Source organism: Hippocampus guttulatus, chromosome 11 (assembly GCF_054856545.1).
Source record: "Hippocampus guttulatus isolate MCC_2025c chromosome 11, RoL_Hgut_1.0, whole genome shotgun sequence".
Taxonomy (NCBI): Eukaryota; Metazoa; Chordata; class Actinopteri; order Syngnathiformes; family Syngnathidae; genus Hippocampus; species Hippocampus guttulatus.
This window is the reverse complement of record NC_141271.1, coordinates 16,034,379-16,058,095: the sequence shown is the minus strand read 5'-3', so window position 1 is coordinate 16,058,095 and position 23,717 is coordinate 16,034,379. Positions and strand designations below refer to the sequence as shown.

The 23,717-nt window shown below is 42.0% G+C and overlaps 1 protein-coding gene across 3 annotated transcripts in view; it reads right to left on the bottom strand.

Annotated features, from left to right (window-relative positions):
* erbb4b (erb-b2 receptor tyrosine kinase 4b) overlaps window positions 1–23,717 on the bottom strand; it is a 160,889-nt gene that overhangs the window by 16,639 nt on the left and 120,533 nt on the right. For 2 of the 3 annotated variants that reach the window (XM_086123239.1, XM_086123241.1), the window contains exons 14-20: window positions 23,279–23,372; window positions 19,013–19,167; window positions 17,125–17,169; window positions 15,561–15,693; window positions 11,920–12,042; window positions 9,885–9,983; window positions 6,901–7,110 (exon numbers count right to left, since the gene is read on the bottom strand). In XM_086123239.1, coding sequence (XP_085979365.1) covers window positions 6,901–7,110; window positions 9,885–9,983; window positions 11,920–12,042; window positions 15,561–15,693; window positions 17,125–17,169; window positions 19,013–19,167; window positions 23,279–23,372 — 859 coding nt within the window. The remainder of the gene's footprint in view (window positions 1–6,900; window positions 7,111–9,884; window positions 9,984–11,919; window positions 12,043–15,560; window positions 15,694–17,124; window positions 17,170–19,012; window positions 19,168–23,278; window positions 23,373–23,717) is intronic. The other variant, XM_086123240.1, reaches the window with a different exon arrangement.

Here is a 23,717-nt window from a genome sequence, read left to right as displayed (position 1 = left end):
GAGGGTAACTCATTGTTTAAGGAATGAGGTGTGACAAATCAGACCAACGTGGAGGAGAAACAGAAAGGATTACACAATACTGATGAAAGCAGTCTGCTTTTCTTTCGGTTTGAACCACTGTGTCAGAGTGGATTTAAATAACGACGTTGGGGGACAGCTTAAATATGAAGCAGCAGACTCGGTAAGCAGGGAGTGCGAGGGGGAGACCTTGTGTGTATGCATTTATTCTCTCTGATGAATGGGCAATGCAGCCGACAGCACACAGGCTGTAACGGTGTTCTTGCCGGTATCCGAGCATCACCAATTTATGATCTTTACACCTAGACCCTAATAATACTAAGTATAGGATCATTGGAAAACATTCTTACATTAATCATTCAGAAAATTGATAAGCTACACTATCGGAGACCAAGGCAAAAACTCACAGAGGCCAAAGACTTTTGGGAATCGAGAGCCAAGACAGAGAAAAGTGGAGACGAAAAAAATCCATATCCGTTTCGAAGGTGCATCGGATTATAAAGCGCGTTATCGGATTTTGAGAAAATGGAATGCTTTGAGGTGCGCCTTATAGTGCGGAAAATACGGTACATCTTGTAACGAAAAGATCAGACCACAGTAACAGAACAACGGAACTGAACAGTCACCAGACCAAAAACGAGAAAGGACAAACGTAGGAAAGAGCGTTCAGAAAATTTGGGGGACGCACGTGTGGGTTCACACAGACGATCTGTGATCCAGTCATTTTTCACGTCACGTTACTACTCCTGCGCGGCGGCTGCCAGACTGTTGGGTGTGCCAGGCCCCCGCAGGCACATTTGGGATCAGGTGGCCCATTCAAACCCCGAGCCAACAACATGACCTTGTCCTGGAAAGGCTGCTCGAGCCCAGTCATGGGGGCAGGAGGCACTTTTCAAGTGTTAGAAGAGGAAAGAAGCATCAGACACCAGATGGATATGTTAATGCACTTGGCACCAATCTACGTACTACTATTCCTCACGTACGTCTCCCATTGTTTCGGATGTCGGGCCGGTGTTTTTTCCTGCAACTTTTATACGTTCCTTTGGATTTATGAAATGCTTTCCAAACATGCATGTGGCAGCTGATGTGAACCTAATTCCATTTGTCTTTCTATAAACATACATATGACGTATCTGTAGTGAAGAGATGTTCTGCCAATAAGCGCGCTAACGTGACACTCTTAATCACGTTGGTTGCACACTGCGTGTCACAAGCCCAGGTGATGACGAACGTTGGCTGACTGTGTTGAGTCGGACGCTATTTCCAGCTGTTCTAATTTCTTCCGGAGACGGGGAAGGCTCCCTCCCTCTCTGCCGAACTAATCGCCTTCTTGTGTGCAAGTGTAGGCAGCCCATTTTGGTTGCGCTTTCAAGCGAAGCAGCGTGGGGATCGCCTCAGGTTGTTTGCAACGGGGCAAGATGAGTTGAAAACACGCTTAGCTCGCAAACATTCACCGTTTCAGGTCTAAACTATGTTTTCCCACAAGATGGGCTTTTTAAAGTGTGAGATTTATCATGAAGTAGATATCACAAAGTATTTTGTCTAATGCGCAGTACCGTATTTTCCGCACTAAAAGGTGCACCTAAAAGCCGTCCATTTTCTTAAAAGCTCACAGCGCGCCTTAAAATCCGATGCGCCTTGTGTATGTTAATTACGGTAATATTTCCACCCCAAAATGGCTCCTTGCTCGAGACATGCTGACAACGCAGAGTTTAAACTTAAGGCGATCGGTTACGCAGTTGAACACGGAAATAGAGCAGCGGCAAGAGAGTTCAACGTTAACGCCTCAATATTATAACTTGTGTTGGTTAAGTGAACTGTGTCGCTGCTTTATTAAATAAGTTTTACTGACATCTGATCGTTTTGTTGGCGATTCATTGAGCGTAGCTCCAGCTAGTGGATGCGTCTTATAATGCGGTGCACCCAATGTATGAAAAAAATGACAAAATAGGCCATTCATTTAATGTGCGCCTCATAATCCAGTGCACCTTTAAGTGTGGAAAATACGGTCAATCCCCCTCCAAAAACTTTAAATGTGTAGCAGCAGTCTACCAGTAATTGTGATTTCACCCCCCCCCCGCCCCAAAAAATATATATATACAGTATATATTCATTTTGAACAAAACAAATGCGGGCTGTCTTTCCAAACAAAGCAACCATCTGAACAGTCTAAAATGCATCTGTTTATATTGGAAATGAACATCTTCAGAAGCCACTGCAGCATGGATTTCAGTTTTCATTATGAACAGTGATGCAAAACCCAATAAAGTGCTCATTTGACATCCGCTACGTATTCCAGAGCATCACGGCATCAATACAGCAATGGCAACAAACACGATTTCCGAACATTTGGATTTGTCGTAGACGATTAAGGACATTTAGTCTCCCGTCCCTCCTTCGAACTGCTTCGAGCCATCGAGGACAGCTAAAAAAAAAAAATGCTTGCTTATTCTGAATTTGTTCCATCCTTTGAGTCCTTAGCAAAGAATGCTTTGTGCATGAACGCGAGCGAATGTCTGAATCGACGGCCGAGGTGTTTATATTGCAGGTGAGTTGAGAAGAAGCTGAGGTCAAGAAGAGAGAATAAATATTCTACCACTTCCTCCTCTGAGCCTTGGGATGTGTCGCTGTCTACGTGCCTGGGTGGAGGAGTGGGAGTGCATGAGACCTTTCTAGCCAACTTTGCTCATCTAAGTTTGAAATGTTTTTTGTTTAAAAAAAAAAAAAAAGAAAAAGAAAAATGAAACAATGCCAAAGCAAGCAGCCAATTTGAGAAACTGAGCAGGACGTTGCTCAATAGTTTGACGTCATTTGTTAAGCAATACGCTCCAAAACAACCTTGAGCTCGGACACTTCGACAAAGCGTCACATGGGGGATTTGGAAAAGAGCCGCAAGCCTCGAAAAGATACCATTTAAAGTTTTCAGATAGGCTTGAAAATGAACCTTCGCAAACGGTGTGCTTGGACACATGCGTGAAGAGCCTCGTAAGAGGCAACTCCAAATGAATTTTCAAGGAGACAGTTCACGTATCACACATTTTAATAGTGAATTGAAATGTGCAAAGTTACATTACCATACAAGATCAATGAGAAGGTTGTGTTTTGCGTGAGATTTTGTTTCTAAAAGCTTGCCAATGTTAACTTGCATAACAGCAACAAGCACACTTGACAGCAAACGGAAAACTGATGACTGAGTATCTGACTACTTACTCCGTTCAGCACTTGCTATTTCATTTAGCCCGCTAAACATAATCGATTTCAAGTTGAACTTTCAATTCTAAGCTAACACTAGCAAAGACGCTCAAGGACGGACAGCTAGGACTTGCACACTGCAAGAATCAAGACAAGGGCACGGAAAATCCTCCTGGATCCCCCGCACCCTGCCCACCACCTTTTCCAGCTACTCCCCTCAGGCAGACGCTACAGATCCATGCGCACCAAATCCAGTAGACACTTAAACAGCTTCTTCCCTCTAGCCATTAACTCCTTAAACAGTCACTGACGTAGTCACTCTTCTTGTACTACAAATACTGCTACTGGTCACTCTAAAATGGTTCAATGATTTTGTTGTTTACGATGATACTAATGCAGCGTGTTATACCGGAGACAAATTCCTTGTGTGTTCTACATACTTGGCCAATAAAGATGATTCTGATTCTGAAGTTGAACTTTCAATTCAAAGCTAACGCTAGCAAAGACGCTCAAGTTGAACTTTCAATTCAAAGCTAACGCGCGCAAAGACGCTCATTAAAATGACTAACAGCTCCAATTCTGGAAATATTAAGTGTATACTGACAGGCTTACATGCCCACACCTTATATGAATACTTGTCAGCTAGTTGTAGTCAAACCTTTCCTCGATGCCCGTTGGGTGTATGTGTGTGTTTGGAAAAGACATGTGACAGACTGAAGGCTGGAGATACAGTGGCTGCCTGGTAGCAAGTGTAATCACATACCGTCACCGCAGTAAGTTAGCGCGGGACTAATCTGCGGTTCTTTCTGCACTTTTTTTTTCTTACCGTTGAGGGGAATCCTAAGAGCTGAGTGCACAGAGAGCAGAACTCAATTAAGAGAATTTAGTGGAGTACGCTATACAGTTTGATCCACCAGAGTGTTTGTAACTCCGCGACTGCCATCACTCATCACGATCATAGACCGTGTCTCGACCAGGCAGTAGAGTTTAGCTGAACATGTGCAGAGGAAGGATAAACATGAATTGAATGTGTTTCCGCTCAGGGATGGAAATAGCCGTGTGTGCTCTGTATTTTGTATGTCCGTTATACAAATACAGATCATTCTAAAATTGTGCACTGCTGCTTTACCAAGCTTAGGTGTGTGTGTGTGTGTGCGCGCATATTTTAGAGGGTGTCTGGAAGTGAGCAAAACGACATACAGTATGTGAATGACGTTAAATTTTTTTTCTTGATGACATTACGTCAATCCACGTTGCTAATAGCGCCTTTAAATAATAATCACTAACAAGTGGTTGAAAAAGTCACCTCTCTGTTCACACCCATGTTGTTAGTGCAAACAGCGCATGTCAGTGAAGACACGCTTTTGAACTCTGGAGGCCGCCAATTAAAAATCGTGAACTAAATCTTTCAAATCAATTAACCGCCATGCCCTCAGCGGCAGTTGCATGGCTATTGACTTATCCAGCGAGTGAAGCGTTGCCTTACTCAGGCGACTCACAGTGTAGTTCCCTTGCACAGCACTCGAAAGCATCTATCCCATGTTATATAATGTATGTTATAAAGGCATATGCGTTCCACCAAGTATCAAAAACAGGGTAATAGAAGCTAAAAAAAAGATATACAGGTCATGAATTAATGCCAAAACCCATTGGCGCCAAGCAAACAGAACAGGCAAAGGGTGACAAGGCTTTAAAGCACACAGTAGAAAGGAGACGAAGCAAGATAAAACAGAATAAAATAACGCATGCAGACATCACAGCGCTGATAAATCTGCTCATTAGTACATCTCTTGAGGTGGTGATCATTATGAAGATACGGTGTTGGTGACAGAGGAGGTGGGGGGCGGGGGGAGCACAGGGAGTTCTGTCACTTGGAAGACACCCGACCGCATAACATTGTGGGACCCAAACAGAATTGATGCAAGAGTCCAACACAAAGACAATTCTACAATGTGCCTTGGTTTCATTTCATTTGGGAATGTGTCTTCAAAAACCATCCGGACTTCTGACCCACCCAATGCACGTACAATGGGGTATTAAGAGGCACCCACCAAAGAGACGTAATTCACTCTTCGTTGCGGTTGGCATCATATCAAGGCAATGTGGTTTATTTTTTATTTTTTTTCCCAGGCACTTGTGACTGTAATTGAAATCCATGAAAAAGATACTGGGACAGCCTCAGGCGCACCAACAAGGAAAAATGCTTGAGCCGACAGGAGACTGTGAGCAAGGGACGATTTGACAGGGACCGCCCACATTTTGCCATGCAGGTACATCTATGGCCAACTTAACAGTCAGTTAAGTCAGTGCGAGAATCCGCACAGGCAGAAAAGTGTGCAACTGTGCAACTTTTCCGGTTTAGGCACATGAGACAATATAGCCCTCGGCTCCCAGAAGTTGTAGCCATTATTGAAAACAAACGAAAAATTCACTGTTAAGACAGAAGAAAAGCATGTAAATAATACATAATCATCCGCCTTTCATGTGTTACTATCTCCATGTTAACAAGTGTTCACAGCAGGCAAACAGTATATTTATTCATGTATAGCTGTGTTCACTCACTTTGCCAAATAGCGATCTGTGTAATAATTGTGTTACACAGCATGGGGGTGGGGGGTGGGGGTGTAACAAAGTAGGGTGTGATGGTGAGTACGTGGTTTGATGGGTTAGCATTTCCCCAGTCGAAAGTCACCACGGTACCTCTCATTTAACCACCTTGGAAACCGAACCATTTGAGAAAAATAAATTGAGACGGCAACAAATCGTTATTTTTTCCATTCACCTTTCCATCTTTATGGATAGCGACATCAAAAGCCAACCATCTGAACTCAATTGTTGTTTGAGACAAGTGAGTTACAGTTAATAAGACATCAAGGGGAATGGTCAAAAACCTAAAGAAGACACTGGCATGATTCAAAAGCGAGGGCCACATAATCACAATGTCCATCACCATCATCATCATCCAACAACCTCGACGGCAGTCCACACATGGTCCAAATATTTATTATTATTAATTTTAAGGTATGGTATTTTCCGCACTATAAGGCGCTTCGGAGTATAAGGCGCACCCTCAACAAATGGCTTATTATAAAACTGTTTTCATATATAGGGCGCACCACATGATAAGGTGCATAGAATAGAAGCTGCAATAGTGGCTGCGGTTGTGTTGTGCATCCACTAGATGGAGCTACACTAAAGGGAATACAATACAGTTTATAGAACTTTAACAACCGCTGCAGCGGCTGTAATAAAGCACTTTACACAACATTTAAAATACGACGTCCAAGAAATCAGAATATTGACGGATTATAAGGCGCACTGTCGGTTTTTAAGAAAATTGAATGCTTTTAGATGCACCTTACAGAGCAGAAAATACGGTCGTTAAATTTGAGTTTGTCTCTTGTTGTTCTCCTTCAGGTTTCTTCACATTTTCACACATCATTTCTAATAATCTGTGCTGAGTTAGCTCAACAGCCAAGATCGAGTTCTTGACGGAACCGCAGAATTTTGTACTAGAACTTGAATAATCAATGACTGGAACAATCTACAAAAAACATGTTTTGGCACCGCAATGATCACTGATAAACAAATATTTTACTCCAAGCCAAGATTGATCCATCAACCCACCAAACTGAAGCCGGACCAAGTTCAACTTAAGGTACTACAGCCGTTTTTTTTCTCCACATTTACCTTGGCAATCTGGACACACCAGTTGAGCAACAGCTGCGATCCGATATTGTCCTTCTGCTCGAAGACGTAGTCGAGAAGGCAGCCGTGGGGCATGAGTTGCGTCACCAGCTGGATGGTGGGACTCAGGCAGACACCCAGCAGACGCACCAGGTGAGGATGCTCCATGCTGGCCATAATCAGGGCTTCCTGAAAGATAAACACTTGTCTCCTCTGGCAGGTGGAAAATGTTAAGAAATGATTTACGTTGGTTTCATATAATTATTATGATTTTTTTTTTATTGTCACAAAAATCAGCCATCGAAACAGGGGTGTGTAGACTTTTTAGATCCATGGCAACCTTGTCTTGGTGAGCTTATGGTGCTGGAAACTAAAATAGTATAACATTTTATTTATTTATTTTTAGTTTATTTGATGTTCATGCTCTGATTTAAAAAAAAAAATCAAAAGTTACTCACCAATTATTCAGTACGTGAGTATTTTTCTTTTCATGGAGTACCTTTTTAAACTCTTACTCAAGAACTTATTCAGAGCACAAATTTTCACTTTTACAAAACGCTAGGTCATATTATTCGAAAGTAACTCTGTTCTTGACTACAATTTTTGGCCTCTGGTGTGTCGGTGTTACCTTGTGTCAAGAAATAGAAAAGTGGCGGTGACCGCACATGAGGGGAATTTTTTTCTTCTTACCTGTCTGTCTTATTCAGAAAGGTGCAAATAATTTAATAATGACTGCAGCGGTTTTCTTTTTCACAATGATATAGTCAATGGTATGCGCATGTCGTGTAATTTAAAAAAATATTGGTTATTTTATCACCGTGTGAAAAGATAAGTACAAAGTTGAAAGCCTCACACGACACTCGACGAGCTTTCACCCAGCTTACAAGTACAGAGTTAACTGGCAAAGATCACAGGACTCCTTATTCTGTTTAAGGCTCGAGTTTCTCTTGAAGCAGCAAGCAGCAAGGTTCTTACTCAAGTCAAAAAGTGGAGAATTTGATTTTATCAAAGTGGCTGATTATCCTGCGGGATCCTTGGCTTTTTTATTATTATTTCTTTAATGTTAAAAATACACAACTGCTGAATTTGCCCACAATAGATCCCACTACCTGACAATAGAGTTTGCCCCAATGGTCAAATTACAGCAACCCTTCTTCCTGTTTTATATTACAGTCAGCAACTTAAAAAAAAAAAAAAAAAGTCATGAATAACCTTGACTGTCTTCAACCGCTACACATTGTGCAAGGCCCTTTTATTTATTCAAATGACATGTGGTAAGGAGAAACAAAGCACCAAGCTGCTATATATTATCAGACAACATGCACACATGCATTTATGTACACAGTCCCAGCGCTGAGTTCTGTGTCTACAAGGGATTACGGGCTAATTCATTACGAGACAGATTGTAGGGTAACACACATGCAGCACGCATCATGTTAATGTGCTTTGGTGCGTACCAGGCAGACAGACATACGACGCATCTTGTGAAGCTCCAGTCAACACCAAACAGAAGTGACATCACAAAAGAGGATTAATACGTTGCAAGTACAACACGGCTTGGATAATAAGAGAACCGCATCTCGGCTGTTAAAATACTTTTGCGTTTCATTATATTCAGACATTGGCTTAAAAGGGCCCATCCCGCCTCCAAAAGTCTAACCACGGTATTCTGGTGAATATTGTGTTTGTAGAAAATGAGTTAAGAGGCAAAATCCACCCATTTTTAGTCATGGGGGGGGGGGGGGGCAATTTGCCACTTCCTGTCAACTGAAAATGACATCACAGTTGCTCAGGGCTCAGGTAACAACTGATCACGGCTCGCCTGTTTTCTGAAGCTGAGCCACGATCGGTTGTGACCTGAGACCCAAGAGCGTTTTTGGGTGACTCTGAACCTGGTGTCAGCAGGCTACATGAATAATGTGACTTCCCCTCGCCAGATATATTAACGTTAATAGTGTGCGGGGCAGCAGTTTGTGTCGATGATTTATTTGTCCACTGTTAAATGTGGACTCATTATATGTGAAGGGGAATTTTGTATATTTTATTTGTACACATCTTTAAGTGATAAACACAATGCTGTCCTTGCTTATACAGTCCACAAGTGATCCATGCACATCCGTTTTCCGAGAATAATAATTGATGTACACAAGGGAAACATAATTACGGAATATACTTCTCAATAAAAATTTGAAAAGTTCCTCTATAGACCACTCCCCCCCCCCCCCCAAAAAAAACGTTTAGCAATGCAACTTAATTCAAAATAATGGCCCTTTTGTGTAAAATGTTTGGCCTGTATATACTAGGCATATGGCTATCCTACTTTTCCCTCATAAGATCCTGTTTCGTCTCCTTCTTGGATGCCAAGACAAGCTCTCAAAGCACACCGAGCATAAATTATAACAAACACTGGGTACTCATCAAAGGCATCCTGATGAAAAACAGAAATGCTCGCACTAACACTTCCTCTTAGACCGCCAAATTAAGTGCAAAAAAAAAAAAGCGAGTGCAACTGGGTCACTTTTTGTGTGTGTGTGTGTGTGCGTGCGTGCGTGCGTGTCAGGATGAGTATGTGTGCTAATGAGTCATTTCATCTGCATTGCATCATCACTGGGTAATAAGTTTGATCTTTTTCAGTTTTCTTTTTGAAACAAGATGAACTGCGAATGCTTGAAAAATTGAATTCCGGTGAATGCACATGAAAAGTCTACACCCCCCGTTTGAATGGCAGATTGTTGTGATGTAAAAAAAATAAAATATATATATATATATATATATATATATAGATATATATATATAAATGACACGAAGATAAATGCTTTTCCACCATATGACCTGTGCAACACAATATAATATTTCTTTCAATATTTTCGACAAGTGAAGTACATATATACAATAAACCGTATAAAGGGAATATCTAAAATGATCAAATAATCATTATAAACTATAAACTATAAATAAACCTATCATGAAATTGTCTATTTACTCACATCCATGAACTCCACATTTGCCTTGGGCCCCGTGGCTTCATTGAGGATTTTGATGGCTACGGGGATCTTAACCGTTTCCCCCTCAGGAATCCAAATTCCCTTGAGAGAAATACAAACAAACACAGGATGAGCCAAAGAATGCTACAGCTTTCAATCAGTGTATGTAAGGTACACAACCACTCAGTTCCCAGATACCAACAAGCATCTGGACAAAACCATTTAGGACATGACATCTCCATACGGTGAAAGCGAAAGAACATTATGTGAGTTCCACGAATGAAGCCTGTTGCGAGCTGTTTGACTGAAATGAGTTACATGCAGAGATGGTGTCCAAGCCAGTGAGTCTAAAACTGTACTGTGGTACATTTGTGTGCTGCGGAAAATTCTGCAATTTTACACAATTGCGCCAAATGTTATTTACAGTATGCATCGGCCCCCCCCCCAAAATAAAACATTCTCTTTGTTATGATTATAATTAGATATGGCATCATTTGTTTATATTTGTTTTTATGATTTTTATTGTATTTATTTATGTATTTAATTATTTATTTTATCTTTTGATGGCGGCGCCATCTGTGTTGCTAGCTTAGGCCCCTCCAGCTTTTTATTTATATATTTATATTCTAATATATATATATATATATATATATATATATATATATATATATATATATATATTTTTTTTTTTTTTTACAGCCCACCTAGTAATGGTCAAGCCTCTCTTTAGCCCAGGGAGAGAAAAATTCCCGGAGCCGTCACTGCAGTGTAAATACTTCAATAATCCCCCCCCCCCCCACCCTTGTCCCCAAAACCTTGATTCCCGAACAACCTTTTTTCCACTTTCTTCTTAAATAACGGTTACGCTCTCGATCTCAATTAGTAAATTGATCATTCCCACCACATTTGTCACCTATTTTATCTCCTTTCTTTCAACCTGTCATCCAAAATCCCATCGGGGTAGTGGGTACGATGATGATATAGTGCGTGTTGAACGATTAAAAGTTATTTTGTCCTTCCCCAAAAAAAAAAAAAAAAAAAAAAGCGGGCATTTTGAAGGATCCAATTTCATCTGTGATTAAAGTGATTTAGCAGCTGCCAAAACGGTCAAAGCATTTAAAAAGAGGAGGGAGAACTGAAGTGGCGCTCAACTTTTCAACAAGCTTCAAATGCGTCGCGCTGCCGTTACGAACACCCCCACCATGACGGCAGGCTTAACATCTCCACTAAAGCGAAACTACCACTGATCACAGCTTTAATTTCAGGAGTGCTCCGCTTCGTTCGATACACCCTGTCCAACGGCATACGCCGGGCTAATTATTGCTCAGTGAGGTTTAATTTAATCGAGAGCAAATTGCATTTCAAATGATTTCTCAGCAAAAACGTTCAGTTTTTTCCCCCCCAGCAAACTCATAACAGTAATTGTCCTAAATGGGGTGCTACCGTTTGTTTTTACCGTGTACTCTCATATACAATAATGGGCTTTTTTTTATTGTTCATAAATGATCAAGAACAGGTTTAATTTTACCTCAATATTAAACTGCAACCTGTCAACAGAAATATTACACTGCTGTTAAAATCCGAAAGGAGACAAAAAGAAGCAATAAGACAAACCGCTAAAAGATAATTTGAGACAACAATCTTCCGTTAAGGGCATCGTATGATTCTTCAGAAGACTATCTGCATTTTTGTTTTCATAATTATGATGGAAAAATAAAAATACAGACGGATAAGGAAAAGAAGATAAATGATAAATCTGAAGTCGTCAATTTTATGCCCAGTGTCACGCTGGCTCCCACCTTAACTTAACATCTAATTACATTATGACCACACGGGACTTCCTGGTTTCTATTACCTCATTCTCCTCACCTTCTACCTCCATTTTTCAAACTAATTTCTTGGCATTCATGATCTGGGAATACCATTCACTTTCTTCCACTTGAAGATTCCTCAGGATTGATCAGAACGATGATGCGTCGAAATGTATTTTGCAAAGGCAGCTGACTACTATGACACTTGAATTGACTTCATTTTTTACCTTGTACACTGTCCCAAAGGCTCCGGAGCCGAGGATCTTGACTCTTTTGAGTTCTGTCTCTTTCAAGATTCGAAGCTGAGCTTGGTTGGGTGCTGTCCCGCTGGGTGTCAAAGGTTCTACCAGCTGAGGAAAACAGAAAATAATCCTCACTCATTGTACAACCAATCGGAACAGTGACTGCTCAATATGATGTCATCCGTCACCGAACAGTGAGGATTCGCATTAACAAGTGGCAAAAGAACATGGGGGGGGGGGGGGGGTGGAAGAGATCACGACAGGATCTCTAAACTTGAAGTTCACACTGTTCTATCATCACTTCTCGAGTAGAGCAATAACGAGATGATGGAGGAAATGAGAGAGAGAGGGGGTGGGGGTGGGGGCGTGATAGAAATAAAACAATGGGAAGGCAGCAATGAGGAAGCAGGCAGCTGACTTGCTCGGGGAAGCAAAAGCGCCCAAAACGGAAGCAATATAAGGAGGATTAGGAAAATAGTATCCAAGATTCAAAAGCGGGCAAGCGCAGATAATCACAGAGTGTAAATCAGACAGACTTGGGTGGGCAGCCCGGGTTTCCCCCTCTGGCTCATGGTTGCTACTTGTTTGATTAAAAACAATGGCAATTCTTCATTGAAACTGAATAATAAATCAGCATCTGGAGGGAGATACTCGACCGCACACAAACAAACAATCACATTTGAAGCCAACAGGCTCTTGTACGCTGCAAGGAGCTGTCCAGCCAGCGCAGCTGCTGCAGCGCGACGCGGTCGGAACTGTCCGCATCCTCACTCTAAATAGTGGTGCTGAAATGTGAAACAACACATTTTTTGGGGGGGAGCACCTGGGTTCAACTGCAAGAAAGTCCCAAAAAAACAACAACAACAAAAAAAATTCCAACCGGCAGATCGCACACTAGGACCAGTCTGCAAATAATTGGGCAGTAGGAAGCATCGAAAAACAAAAAAACATGCTGTAGATCACAGGTGTCAAAGTCAAGGCCCAGGGGCCAGATCTGGCCCGCCACATCATTTTATGTGTCCCGCAAAAGCAAATCAAGCATGTCAAGTTCCATGATGCTTGCTAAAGTCTGAACCAAAATTTCAAATTGTCATATGTAATCCACAATAACAGTCATTATTCTTGACTTTTGCTTTCAAAACTGATTATGCATCAATTTGTTGTGCGCTGTGTACGTAATATGTGGAGATGATTAAACATTTATATGGTTTCCCAAAATTCATAATGGCCCTCCAAGGGAAGCCGTAACGACAATGTGGCCCGCGACAAAAATGAGTTTGACACCCCTGCTGTAGATTATTATCATATTTTTTTTACTAATGGTTTGAAAATTATTTGAACCTTCCATTAATTCTGTATTAGGATTTGCTGATGTCCACCTCCGGATGAGCGAAATGCAAGTTTTGGTCTGTCGGTATCTGTTTTTTTATTTTTATTTTTTATTTAATCACTCTTGTGTTGGTTACACTTGTACCGTTCTCACTTCATTATATGCCTGCCTACTTTTCGCCCCGACTTTCTGCAAGTTCAGCTCTGCTCAACTCCCTGCCTGCTCGACCCCACTCCTCCTTCAACCGCCTGCTTCCCTTTGACTACGTCCGCCATTATCCACTCTCTCATCAATCTCCGCCTCTTGATGGATAATCCGTGGATGAAGCACCCGTACAGGTTTTTCTCTATACAGGTAGTCTCCTAACAGAATGAAATGACACGCGAGTGTCTTTGTGACAAGCAGAATAGGAGGTCGTAATAGCAAGCGCAAAGGTAATGTTTCGACAGCCGCTTTGCATGCGCACGAAGCGCTGGACCAGCTACTGTAAAGAGCGCAAACTACCAGACCTAATTTTGCACGTGGGCAATTGAGTGCCTTAAAATCCCAGCCAGTAGTGCACTTTTCCTGTTTGAACACACTCTGAGAAGATCCTTCCATCCCGATGCCTTTTCATAACTGCATTGTATTGTGAAGAAAGCTAAAAGGTCTACCTGAGCCACCGAGTTAGCGACAGGAAGCATTCGATGAATTGTATGAGAACAGACTCACGCACATGCGCACAAGCCTCGGGAGCGCGCATCCGTTTCCTAACAATATTCTCTCACTGCAAAATGCTGCACCACAAGCATTTGTTAGTTTGGTTAAGAATTCACAAGATGACTGTACACTGGTTGTGAAATATTGCTATAAAACTTCGACCATGACCACATTTGGTCACCGAATCAAGTGTATGAACTGAATCCTGTAGCCCCTCACTAAGAGAGAGAGAGAGAAAAAAAACGGGATCCTAAGGAAAATAAAGTGTATAATTTACCGGTATATGGTATAATTGCAAACTATACATTCATCGTACATGAACTTGACCAGAGTCTCCTGCGGGGGGAGGTGTACATATATACACACACCGTATTTTCTGAACTAAAAGGCGCACCTAAAAGCCTGCCAAGCTCATAGCTCACAGCGTGCCTTCTGGACCGCCTTCAGCTGGTCCAGAATGCCGCTGCTCGCCTCTTGACTGGTACTCGTAAGAGGGAGCACATAACTCCTACTCTGGCATCCCTTCACTGGCTAACCATTCATTTTAGAGTTATTTTCAAGATCCTCTTATTTGTTTTCAAATCTCTGAATAATCTCGCGCCACCTTACCTCTCTGAGCTCATCCGCCCCTACACACCTGCCCGGCGCCTCAGGTCTGTGGACCAGACTTTATTAGAAGTACCAAGAACTAAACTGAGGCTCAGAGCCTTTTCTGTTGCTGGTCCCTCTCTCTGGAATGACCTCCCACTGAACATTCGGCAAGCCTCCTCGCTGCCCATCTTCAAAACCCTCCTCAAAACTCACTTGTATTCTTTGGCATTCGACTCAGCATGACTTAGATTTGTTCTTGGTTTTACTGTTTGGTGCTTTCTACCGCCTTTATTACCGATTTGTCTTACTGTTTATTGTGCATGTTAAATTGCTCCATGTACAGCACTTTGTATGCAGCGATGGCTGTTTGAAAGTGCTCTATAAATACTGTTGACTTGACTTGACTTAAAATCCGATGCGCCTTGTGTATGGTCATTACGGTAATATTTCGACCCCAAAATGGCTCCTTGCTCGAGACATGCTGACAACGCAGAGTTCAAACTTAAGGTGATCGGTTGCGCAGTTGAACATGAAAATTGAGCTGCGGCAAGAGAGTTCAACGTTAACGAGTCAATGTTATAACTTGCTGTTGGTTAAGTGAACTGTGTCGCTGCTTTATTAACACGTTTTACTGACATCTAATCGTTCTGTTGGTGTTTCTATGAGCGTAGCTCCATCTAGTGGATGCATTGTAGATTTTTCTTATAATCCGGTGCGCCCAATGTATGAAAAAAATTACAAAATAGGCCATTCGTTGAAGGTGCGCCTCATAATCCAGTGTGCCTTTTAGTGTGGAAAATACGGGATATATAAATCATCCTTTATTCGAGCAGCTTTATCCTCACGAGGGTCGGGATGTCAGCTGTCTTGGGGCAGTTACTACTGTTAATCTGAGCAAGTGTCGAGAGCATTTAGCTGCATTCATCTCTGTCACAGCCTCCGTCACGGCATCCTGTGTTTCCTAAGACTAGCTAAGTGAATACCCGAGACCGAAGACATCACTCACCTCTGTTTCCAAGAAGCGACGAAGGGCCCGCTTCTTCTTGATGTTGTTCCGGCGCACAGACACCGCCACGCTCAGCGCGACGATAACCACCATGAAGAGGCTGCCGATCACCCCTGCCGCGATCAAAGGGGTTCTGAGGACAATAACGTGGAAGGGGACGAGAAGGAGGAAAGGTGAGATAAGTCATTAGAATGGATGAAGCAACGCCGCTGGGAGAAAGAAAAGTTGGGGTGACGCAGAGAGGTTGAAAAGATAATGAAGGGAAAAAGTAAAGCGAGAGTATCGGACGATACTGACAAGCTAAAAAGCGGAACATGTCGCTTGCTCCTTGTGTCCGCTCTCACAGGGACGGACTTGCTTGAATGAAGCACGGCATTGGGGTATGATGGAAGTCTGTGACGTGACTAATGCTACGGTGTATTATTGATCAAGAAATTAGTTTCTTTTCATCCATGTTTTCATGGCGTGTATATTGCTTTTTTTTTTTTAGGAAGTAGAAAGGATTTAAAGACGTGTATGTTGCTTGTTTCCTTGATCCATAAATTCTGAGTTTCACGCAGGCTTGCGTCTATGATGACTGCCTGCCGTGCTCACCTGCCATCGAATGCGACATTTTGTTTTTCATTCTGCAAATGTGACGACCGTTACAGGCGGTAACACCGCGGCTGCATCTTCTTCCTATGATTTTGTGTTCGTCTAAATGTGTACCTGTCATTGAGTGGTGACCAGGCCAGGGTGTGACCCACCGATGACGTTAAGTCAGTCGGGATAAAGATAAGCCATGTGCCTCTCAATCGACTGCGCTTAATCTTTTTTTGCCATCGACAAACAGCAACAGCAGAAACACGCAATGACGTCAAGCCTTGATTCAACATAACGACATCGAACCATGGTTCGGAATGGCCCATTTTGATGAGTGAATATTGAGTGACAGCTTAATCAAACGAGGCACTAAGTCCCTACACTGAAATATTGGCCTTTTGGTGAGAATGAATGCCCGATAAGCCGCTTGAAATCACGCTCAAAAGGCGATGCTGCCACCGAGGCAGCAGATTTACCAGATGTGTGACACCCAAGCTGCCGACTGAGCCGGACATTTAATGTATCACCGCAACTGCTATCCGAGATCTGATAAGCGCTGAGCCGCTCAACAGGTCAGCTGACTTCCATTCTGCTGCCGCTCCTTCTTTATCCTGTTAGCCGTGTCTCGGTGTTGAGCAAGAAAAGTGTACATTTTTATCCGTTCTCCAAAGAGTCCCCTGGATTTTTTACTTATCTGCTTCACCATCGATTGCCCTTGGTATAAGGCTGCCTATTCATCGGGAAAAGAAGCCGCTAGCTGCTAAAAATAGATGCGCTCCTATGTAGTCCGTATACAAACATAGTGAGCCACATGGTCAGTGAAAACGATCGCAAGTGAATCGCAATGGAAAGGAAGAGCTAGAATAACTTCCGTGCTCGTGAACAGATAAAAACAGGTTCAACTGTTGCAAACAGATGTGATTGTCGACGTAGTCTGTGCTCTGCTTTTGAGTTTTAAGAGGAACGCGAGACAAGATTGTACCTGTCCATCCAGCCGATACAGTCCTGAGGTCTTGGCCCACTGCACCTAGAAAAATACAAAATGGGGTTAAGAGATGCAAAGATGTTTAAAAATGAGGAAATTGCAGTGAATTGAGCAAAATACGCGTGGAAGATTAAATGTGCTCTGAGTTACGAGCGTGGTCAAGGAACAAATAAAACTCATACCTCAATGCACCACTATATACTTCATTGGATATAAACAATTACAGTCACACCTCGGTTTTCGAACGTCTCTGTTCTCGACCAAATCGGTTTTCGGCCCAAAATTTCGAGTTTTTTTTTTATGCCTCGGATTACGACCGAAAATCGTTTCCCGACCAAACTGAGCGCACTTGAATGCGCCATTTGACTCCTCTCGCTTTCCTTACACAAGGAAGTGACGCTTCCTCGGGTAGACGAGGAAGTGACGCTTCCTCGTGTAGCGTTCTATTGTGAGCAGACGTGTTCAATAAAGATTTTATTTTATTTTATTTTTTTTACAAAAGAGCGCGGTTTCGGTTTTTGAACAAATCGGTTTTCAAACATCCTTCTGGAACGGATTATGGTCGAAAACCGAGGTATGACTGTCTTATGAAGATAAAACTGCCCCGGAACTTACCAAAGGCCGAATGTATTAGAATTCCAAAAATCGGGCACTAATTTGCATGTTCACTTGGGCACTTTCTCCGATGTGCGGTCGACTTAAATGGTCATTTATGCACCTTCTTGGTAGAATCTGGATCCAGATGATTTTATTTTCGTGCAAACATTTGAGATAAATTATTACTTTTTTTTTTTCAGTGTTCCACGGCCAAATGTTGTAAGCCACTTCTATAAAGCTAGCAAATGTATGTAGAGTGAGTTGGCTATTATTGCATATAATAGAGAAGACGTGTGAGAGGGTAACTACGGATTTTTGTGTAGGCTGCATTCAGAACCATCAATGATTCTTCTCCCTTTGCTTTCATGCAAGTCTGCCGACTAGGAGATATGTAACAAAAATTTCAGCTACGCTGGGATAGCCTTCCTTTGTATATTGGCCGCGCCGAAGTTTGAGACATGCTAGTTGGATACGCAAAACTAGCCATCGCAACTCACGTCGGGTTTGATCAATCACAAACGTGATTGTGCCGCTTAGCTCCCACCTCTGTTTGCGTGAAGAGGAAAACTGTCAATAAATCAGGCCACATGTGTGCATTAAAAACGGACCGTACGAAAAGGTTACAAAAACAGGACAGGAGTTTAACGTCCTGCTTTTTGTCATTTCGATTTTAATCTGATCCTTCCCTCTAATTCTCCCGGCGTGTCCTCTTGAGAGGGAGAGCTGCTTATGAAGCTGTACCTGTGACCAAGTGTCAGCCTGGTGTTTTCCATTTACGACTACATTGTTATGCTCCAGTGAGCCGGGGGCTGTCACTCAGGAAAGGAGAAATAACACACTCAAATGACACATGCTCCCTGTGGAGTAAAATACAAAATTTTGTCTCAGCAACCAGTGTTGAATATTGCATGGAAAGCTGACTGGCTAGTGAGTGATGGGGAGAAACGTGAAGGACTCCGCTCCTTTCATCCCGTCTCATTTTCTCCATCATGCCTCTATTTATTGCTCTGGTCTCGAAAGATATCAAGTTATGCGTTTATGTGAGAGGAACACAGCAGGAGAATAAAAAAAGGAGTAACTGTCGAAATAATTTGAATCGAAAGAAAAACTTTGGTGTTTATTGCAATGTCATCTTGTTAATATTGGGAAAGCCTTGGCTCTGGAAATTAGTTTTTTTTATATGACCAAAAAAATAATAATAAATCCTGCCTGTATAGTCTTTGGGTGCTTGACTTTTGAGCATTTACAAAATTACACGCGTGTCTTCATCGCGACTTTCATTCCTCACCCTTGCGTGCAGTTGGCATGGCAGGGATGGCACTCATTGTTGCTTTCGGCATACTTGAAGATAAAACTGTTTGCGCCTTGCAGGCCATCTGGGCACTTTTCCACACAGTTAGGACCGTCCTTAAAATGGATGCATTTTACACAATGCTCGGGGCCCTGCAAAAATAGACACACAACATTGTTTACTCGGCTAGAGTGAAGAATCAAAGTTCCAATCTCCCGACGGCACGCGTTATTGAGTTTGACCAAAATTTGGGAGGACCGTAAGACACTATAGTAACAGTCTTACTTGGGAGCATACCTTCATCCATCCGTTCAATCGTTTTCAATAGCATTTGTTGTCATTGAGGTCACGGGTGAGTCGGAGCCCATTCCTCCTTAATATCGAGCTAAAGGCCGGGTTAACCTAGAACTGGTCGAAAGCCGGTCGGAGGACGCGTACAGACAAGCAACCATTCAGAGCTCTGCAACATTTTGAGTCTCGAATTAACCTAACATCCAGATTTTTCTGGAATATGCAGACTCGTCCGGGTGTAGCCCCCGTCTCGCCCAAAGTCAGCTGGGATTGAATTAGCTCACCTGTGACACTGAACAGGCTAGGTGGTTACATTTCTTGTTTGGGATGGGCGAGAACCAATACTGGCTTTGTTTCGAAGTGTCAAGTACTTGTGACAGCGGCCAACACCAAGGCGCCCTCTTGTGGCCAGTGTCAACTAAACGGCATGAGTGTTGTTTTTTTTCTCGATAAAATCGTTGCTGTCCTGTGAAAACCTCGTATGTCCATGACAAAAATGGACGTGTTTTTCGATGCAATTTCCATTACATTCAATTCTGTTAAGTATATGTATCTTTAGAAGGTAATGTTGCTGCATGGTAGGAATTGACCTGAATGCTCCTTTTTTACACACAACCAAAGGTCATAGTTTGTTAAAAAAAAAAACAAGAACAAAGCAAAGCAGTGTGACATCGCTCAAATGTGATGGTGAAATATGACACACAGTCACGACTAATAAAACAAACACACATACATGGAGTAACGTCCTTATAATCTCATGAGTTAAATGCATTGCGGCACGCCTTGTATTCTGGGAATCAAATGGCTTGACCGTCACGACCGTAGATATCAACAATGGGTAGCTATGACACGCCCATGACGGCGGTGACGTTAAAGCTGTTACGGGCAATGGAGAGATAAAAGATATACATCCTGGAGCTTGAAAGTAATAGACTAATAGAGAAAGTGGAAGACAGAGGGAGGAAAAAAATGGAAAGAGACAAGAAAAAAAAAATCACAGTCGAACACCGGCAAGCATATGCAAGAGATGAATGAGTGAAGAAATGCGTGTAGAGGGCCAAAAGCAATTGAGACGCATAAAGCAGTGTGAGAGGAGGAAGCTCATAATAACCATTCCTCAAAGCACTCGCTATGACCATAACAATCCGCCTCGAAGAGGATTTATGGTCCTAATATATTCGAGGGAGGAGGTAAGGAAGGAGAGAAGTGTTCTTTCAGGCAATCAACAGGCTTCAAGAACATCTAATTGCCAAGTGAAAGATACAAAGGCACGCACACACGTACAGCGTGCAGCCGTCATGTATGACTACATTATGTCTCTCTCTCTCATATTGGCCATGGCACAGTGAAGTCACAGAAGTATCAGTTTAACAATATCTTTTACATTGTGGTTCACAAATCTTCTCTATCGCACCGAGAACTGTTTCTCGTTGACCCTTTAATGTAGCTAACCGACATAACCAAAATATAAGAAACTCCATTCGGTGTGATGCAGCGCGGCTACACGCGTACCTGCCCGTGAATGTGCACTACAGCCAATTTTTTGTTCAATTCAAACCGTTTTCCTGGCCTGATAACGTAAGCTTGATCGTGATCAACATTTTTACTGATACTTTTGTGTGAAATAGTTTTTTTCCACTTCATTTAAAAAACATCAACATCAACATACGAGCTAACGTTAATCAGACACTGTGTTCTTACATAAATCCAGCGTGCTTCTAAAATACTGTCAACAAATAAATAAACTGATCATTTCGGATGAATAAAAACAGAAACTTTGACTGATTTAAAAAAAAAAAAGGATGAAATGTAAAGGGACTCTGGAATAGCGCCAGGCCAGGCTGCCGATTACATTTAAAATGTACCTCAATATTAATGCAGGGACACAGGTTAAACACCTTTTGAGGGCTAGTTGCTGCAGAGGCCAATTAGCAAAGCAACCCCTGTCAAGATTAACTCAGGGGGGGGCGGGGGGGGGCTCCTTGGGGCATGACACAGTGATGCTGCCCTCTCACTTCAGAGAGAGAATAAACAATATTCTTTTCTTAGCCAAGCATAATGTAATTTTTTTTTTTTAAATGTACAATTTAGTTTCGTCATACTATGAAGGAGAATGAGTTTGAAGCAGAGGGGCTTTTCATTCAGGAAACGAACGTTATTGATCTTTCTCTTGACAGTCATCTCATATTGTGTCGACAACACAGCCCGCTGCGCTCACAAACACGTTCGTCTCCCCAGCCTCACTACAACAGGGCATTAGGCCAATCAAATCACTTTGTGTAAACTCTCATTTAATTGCCAAGGGCTCTGCAACCATAACACGATCGCTCTAATCCATTTGGCCGCCCGGGCTGCACATGCGGATGATACGACAAGGGCGCAACAGGTTAATATGAGACATTCCCATCATACACTGCGTGACAAAATACACGGCGAGGAGGGAGGGAAGGGCTTGTGCAGACATGTGTCGACAGAGCATGGCGCTAAATGGGTTTTTCCCCCACATATGGGGCCAAACTGAGTCAAGCCACAAATGCACAAATGCAATCATAATTAAAAACAAGCCCCCCCCCCCTCCAAAAAAACCCCCCATTGGATTAAAGGTGAATAAAACAACTCGAATTACGACAAGCAGGATAGAAAATTGCTGGCAGGATGGATGATGGTAAACCAATGAAAACTAGGTCATAGCGCTGGGTGAGTGATCGATTCTATTGATTAATTCCAATTTCTTCCCCTCTGGACAATTTATTCATTTATTTGAATGGGCTTTTTTCCCCCTTTTTTGGGGGTGACGGGAGAGGAGATATTTTTAAAACCCAGAGCTAGTGTCGCCAACTTAGCAACGTAGTCACTACAGTTCGCAATTTTTCCATCCCTTCAAGCGACCATTTCTGACCCCCTCCCAAAAACAAATATACACCAAGGAAAAAAAAACATAACTAGCAACTTTAAGTCCCACGAAGAAGCAGACAACACAAACAGAATATTTTTAACATAGTTTGTGTATGAGCCTGATGGAAGGGAAACTGAGTTTGTTGTCTTTAACATCGCCTTTACTATCAACATTGCAAAAGCCGTTCGTTAGTCATGATGGAAACTGTTCACCCAACACAGGTGCTTCTGAGACACAAATATTGTTGCATAAAAGTTTGATCTAAAAGGAAAAATTGTTTCAAGGGTTGTTTGCCACCATAAACGAATAACTAAATAACTACATAAATAAATAAAGCAAGCACATCCCTTCTGAAGGGATTGTTTTGGTTAATTTTCTGTTATTTCTTTTTGGACAACTGATTGGGAAAAAAATGATTTGGATCAGATGGAGAAAAAAAAAATTCCACAAAATATTCCTTACTCACGATGCGCTTTATTTATTTATTTTTGCAAATTTATTGATGAGAAATCAAGGTACACCATTGATTTGTGCCAGAAACTGAAAGGAAAAAAAAAAGGTTCTGAAAACATTACAATAAAAAGTGACATTTGCAACCTTCATGATTACAAGAACGACTTAAACAATGTTCTGCAAACTGCACTTTGGCATTCTTGTGCCCTGACAGCTCCACAGTTACACCTGTCAATCGAACAGCAAGATACACTTTTAAAGGTCTCCACTTCAGCGTGGGTGGTGTGCTGCACAGCCAGATAGAAACCACGTTTTTTTTCTCCTTTCAATCTCTCAAATTCAAGCATACGACACAAAAAAATAAAAATAAAAATAAACCAAAGAAAAATAAAGCGTTTCTTTGAAATAAAAAAAATATTTCTTTGGGAGTGAAGAAAAATACACTGTATAAAGTAAGATTTGCATAAAGGCACCCCTTAGCTACTACATTAAAATATGAACAGTATTTTATTGGTAACTAAATGTATAATTTCTTCTCATTCTGACAAAAATCTGAGGATTTATGCCTTCCACATAAACATTCAAGTTGGCCTTGTGGTTGCTGACTCGAGTAGCGCACTTACCGAACCGTGGCAGGTCAAAGAGTTGCCGTCAGCCCGCTCGCATTGGGAATCACACTCCACACACACCGAGTCGTTGGCAAACTCTCGAATCTCCCTGAATGATGAATTGGACAGGAAAGACATGGCCTCACGTTCATATGACAATGGCACATCTTTTTATGCAGAGAAAGAGGTGAAAAAAATAAATACATAAAAAGACAGAGAACGGGAACCAGTGGGAGCACATCAGTAGGTTAGACTTCAAGGGTGTTGCACGAATTACTACGTTCCCCTTTATATTCCATCTTACATGTACGCAATCTAGAGTATTTCCAAACATAAACGCAGTATCAAATGTGAGTTACGTTTCAAATCTGCTTTGATACAGTTAACACAAGTTGAGGTTTGTTGAATGAAATGTTCATGCTGGCCTGGACATAGTGCCGAAAAAAAAATATAT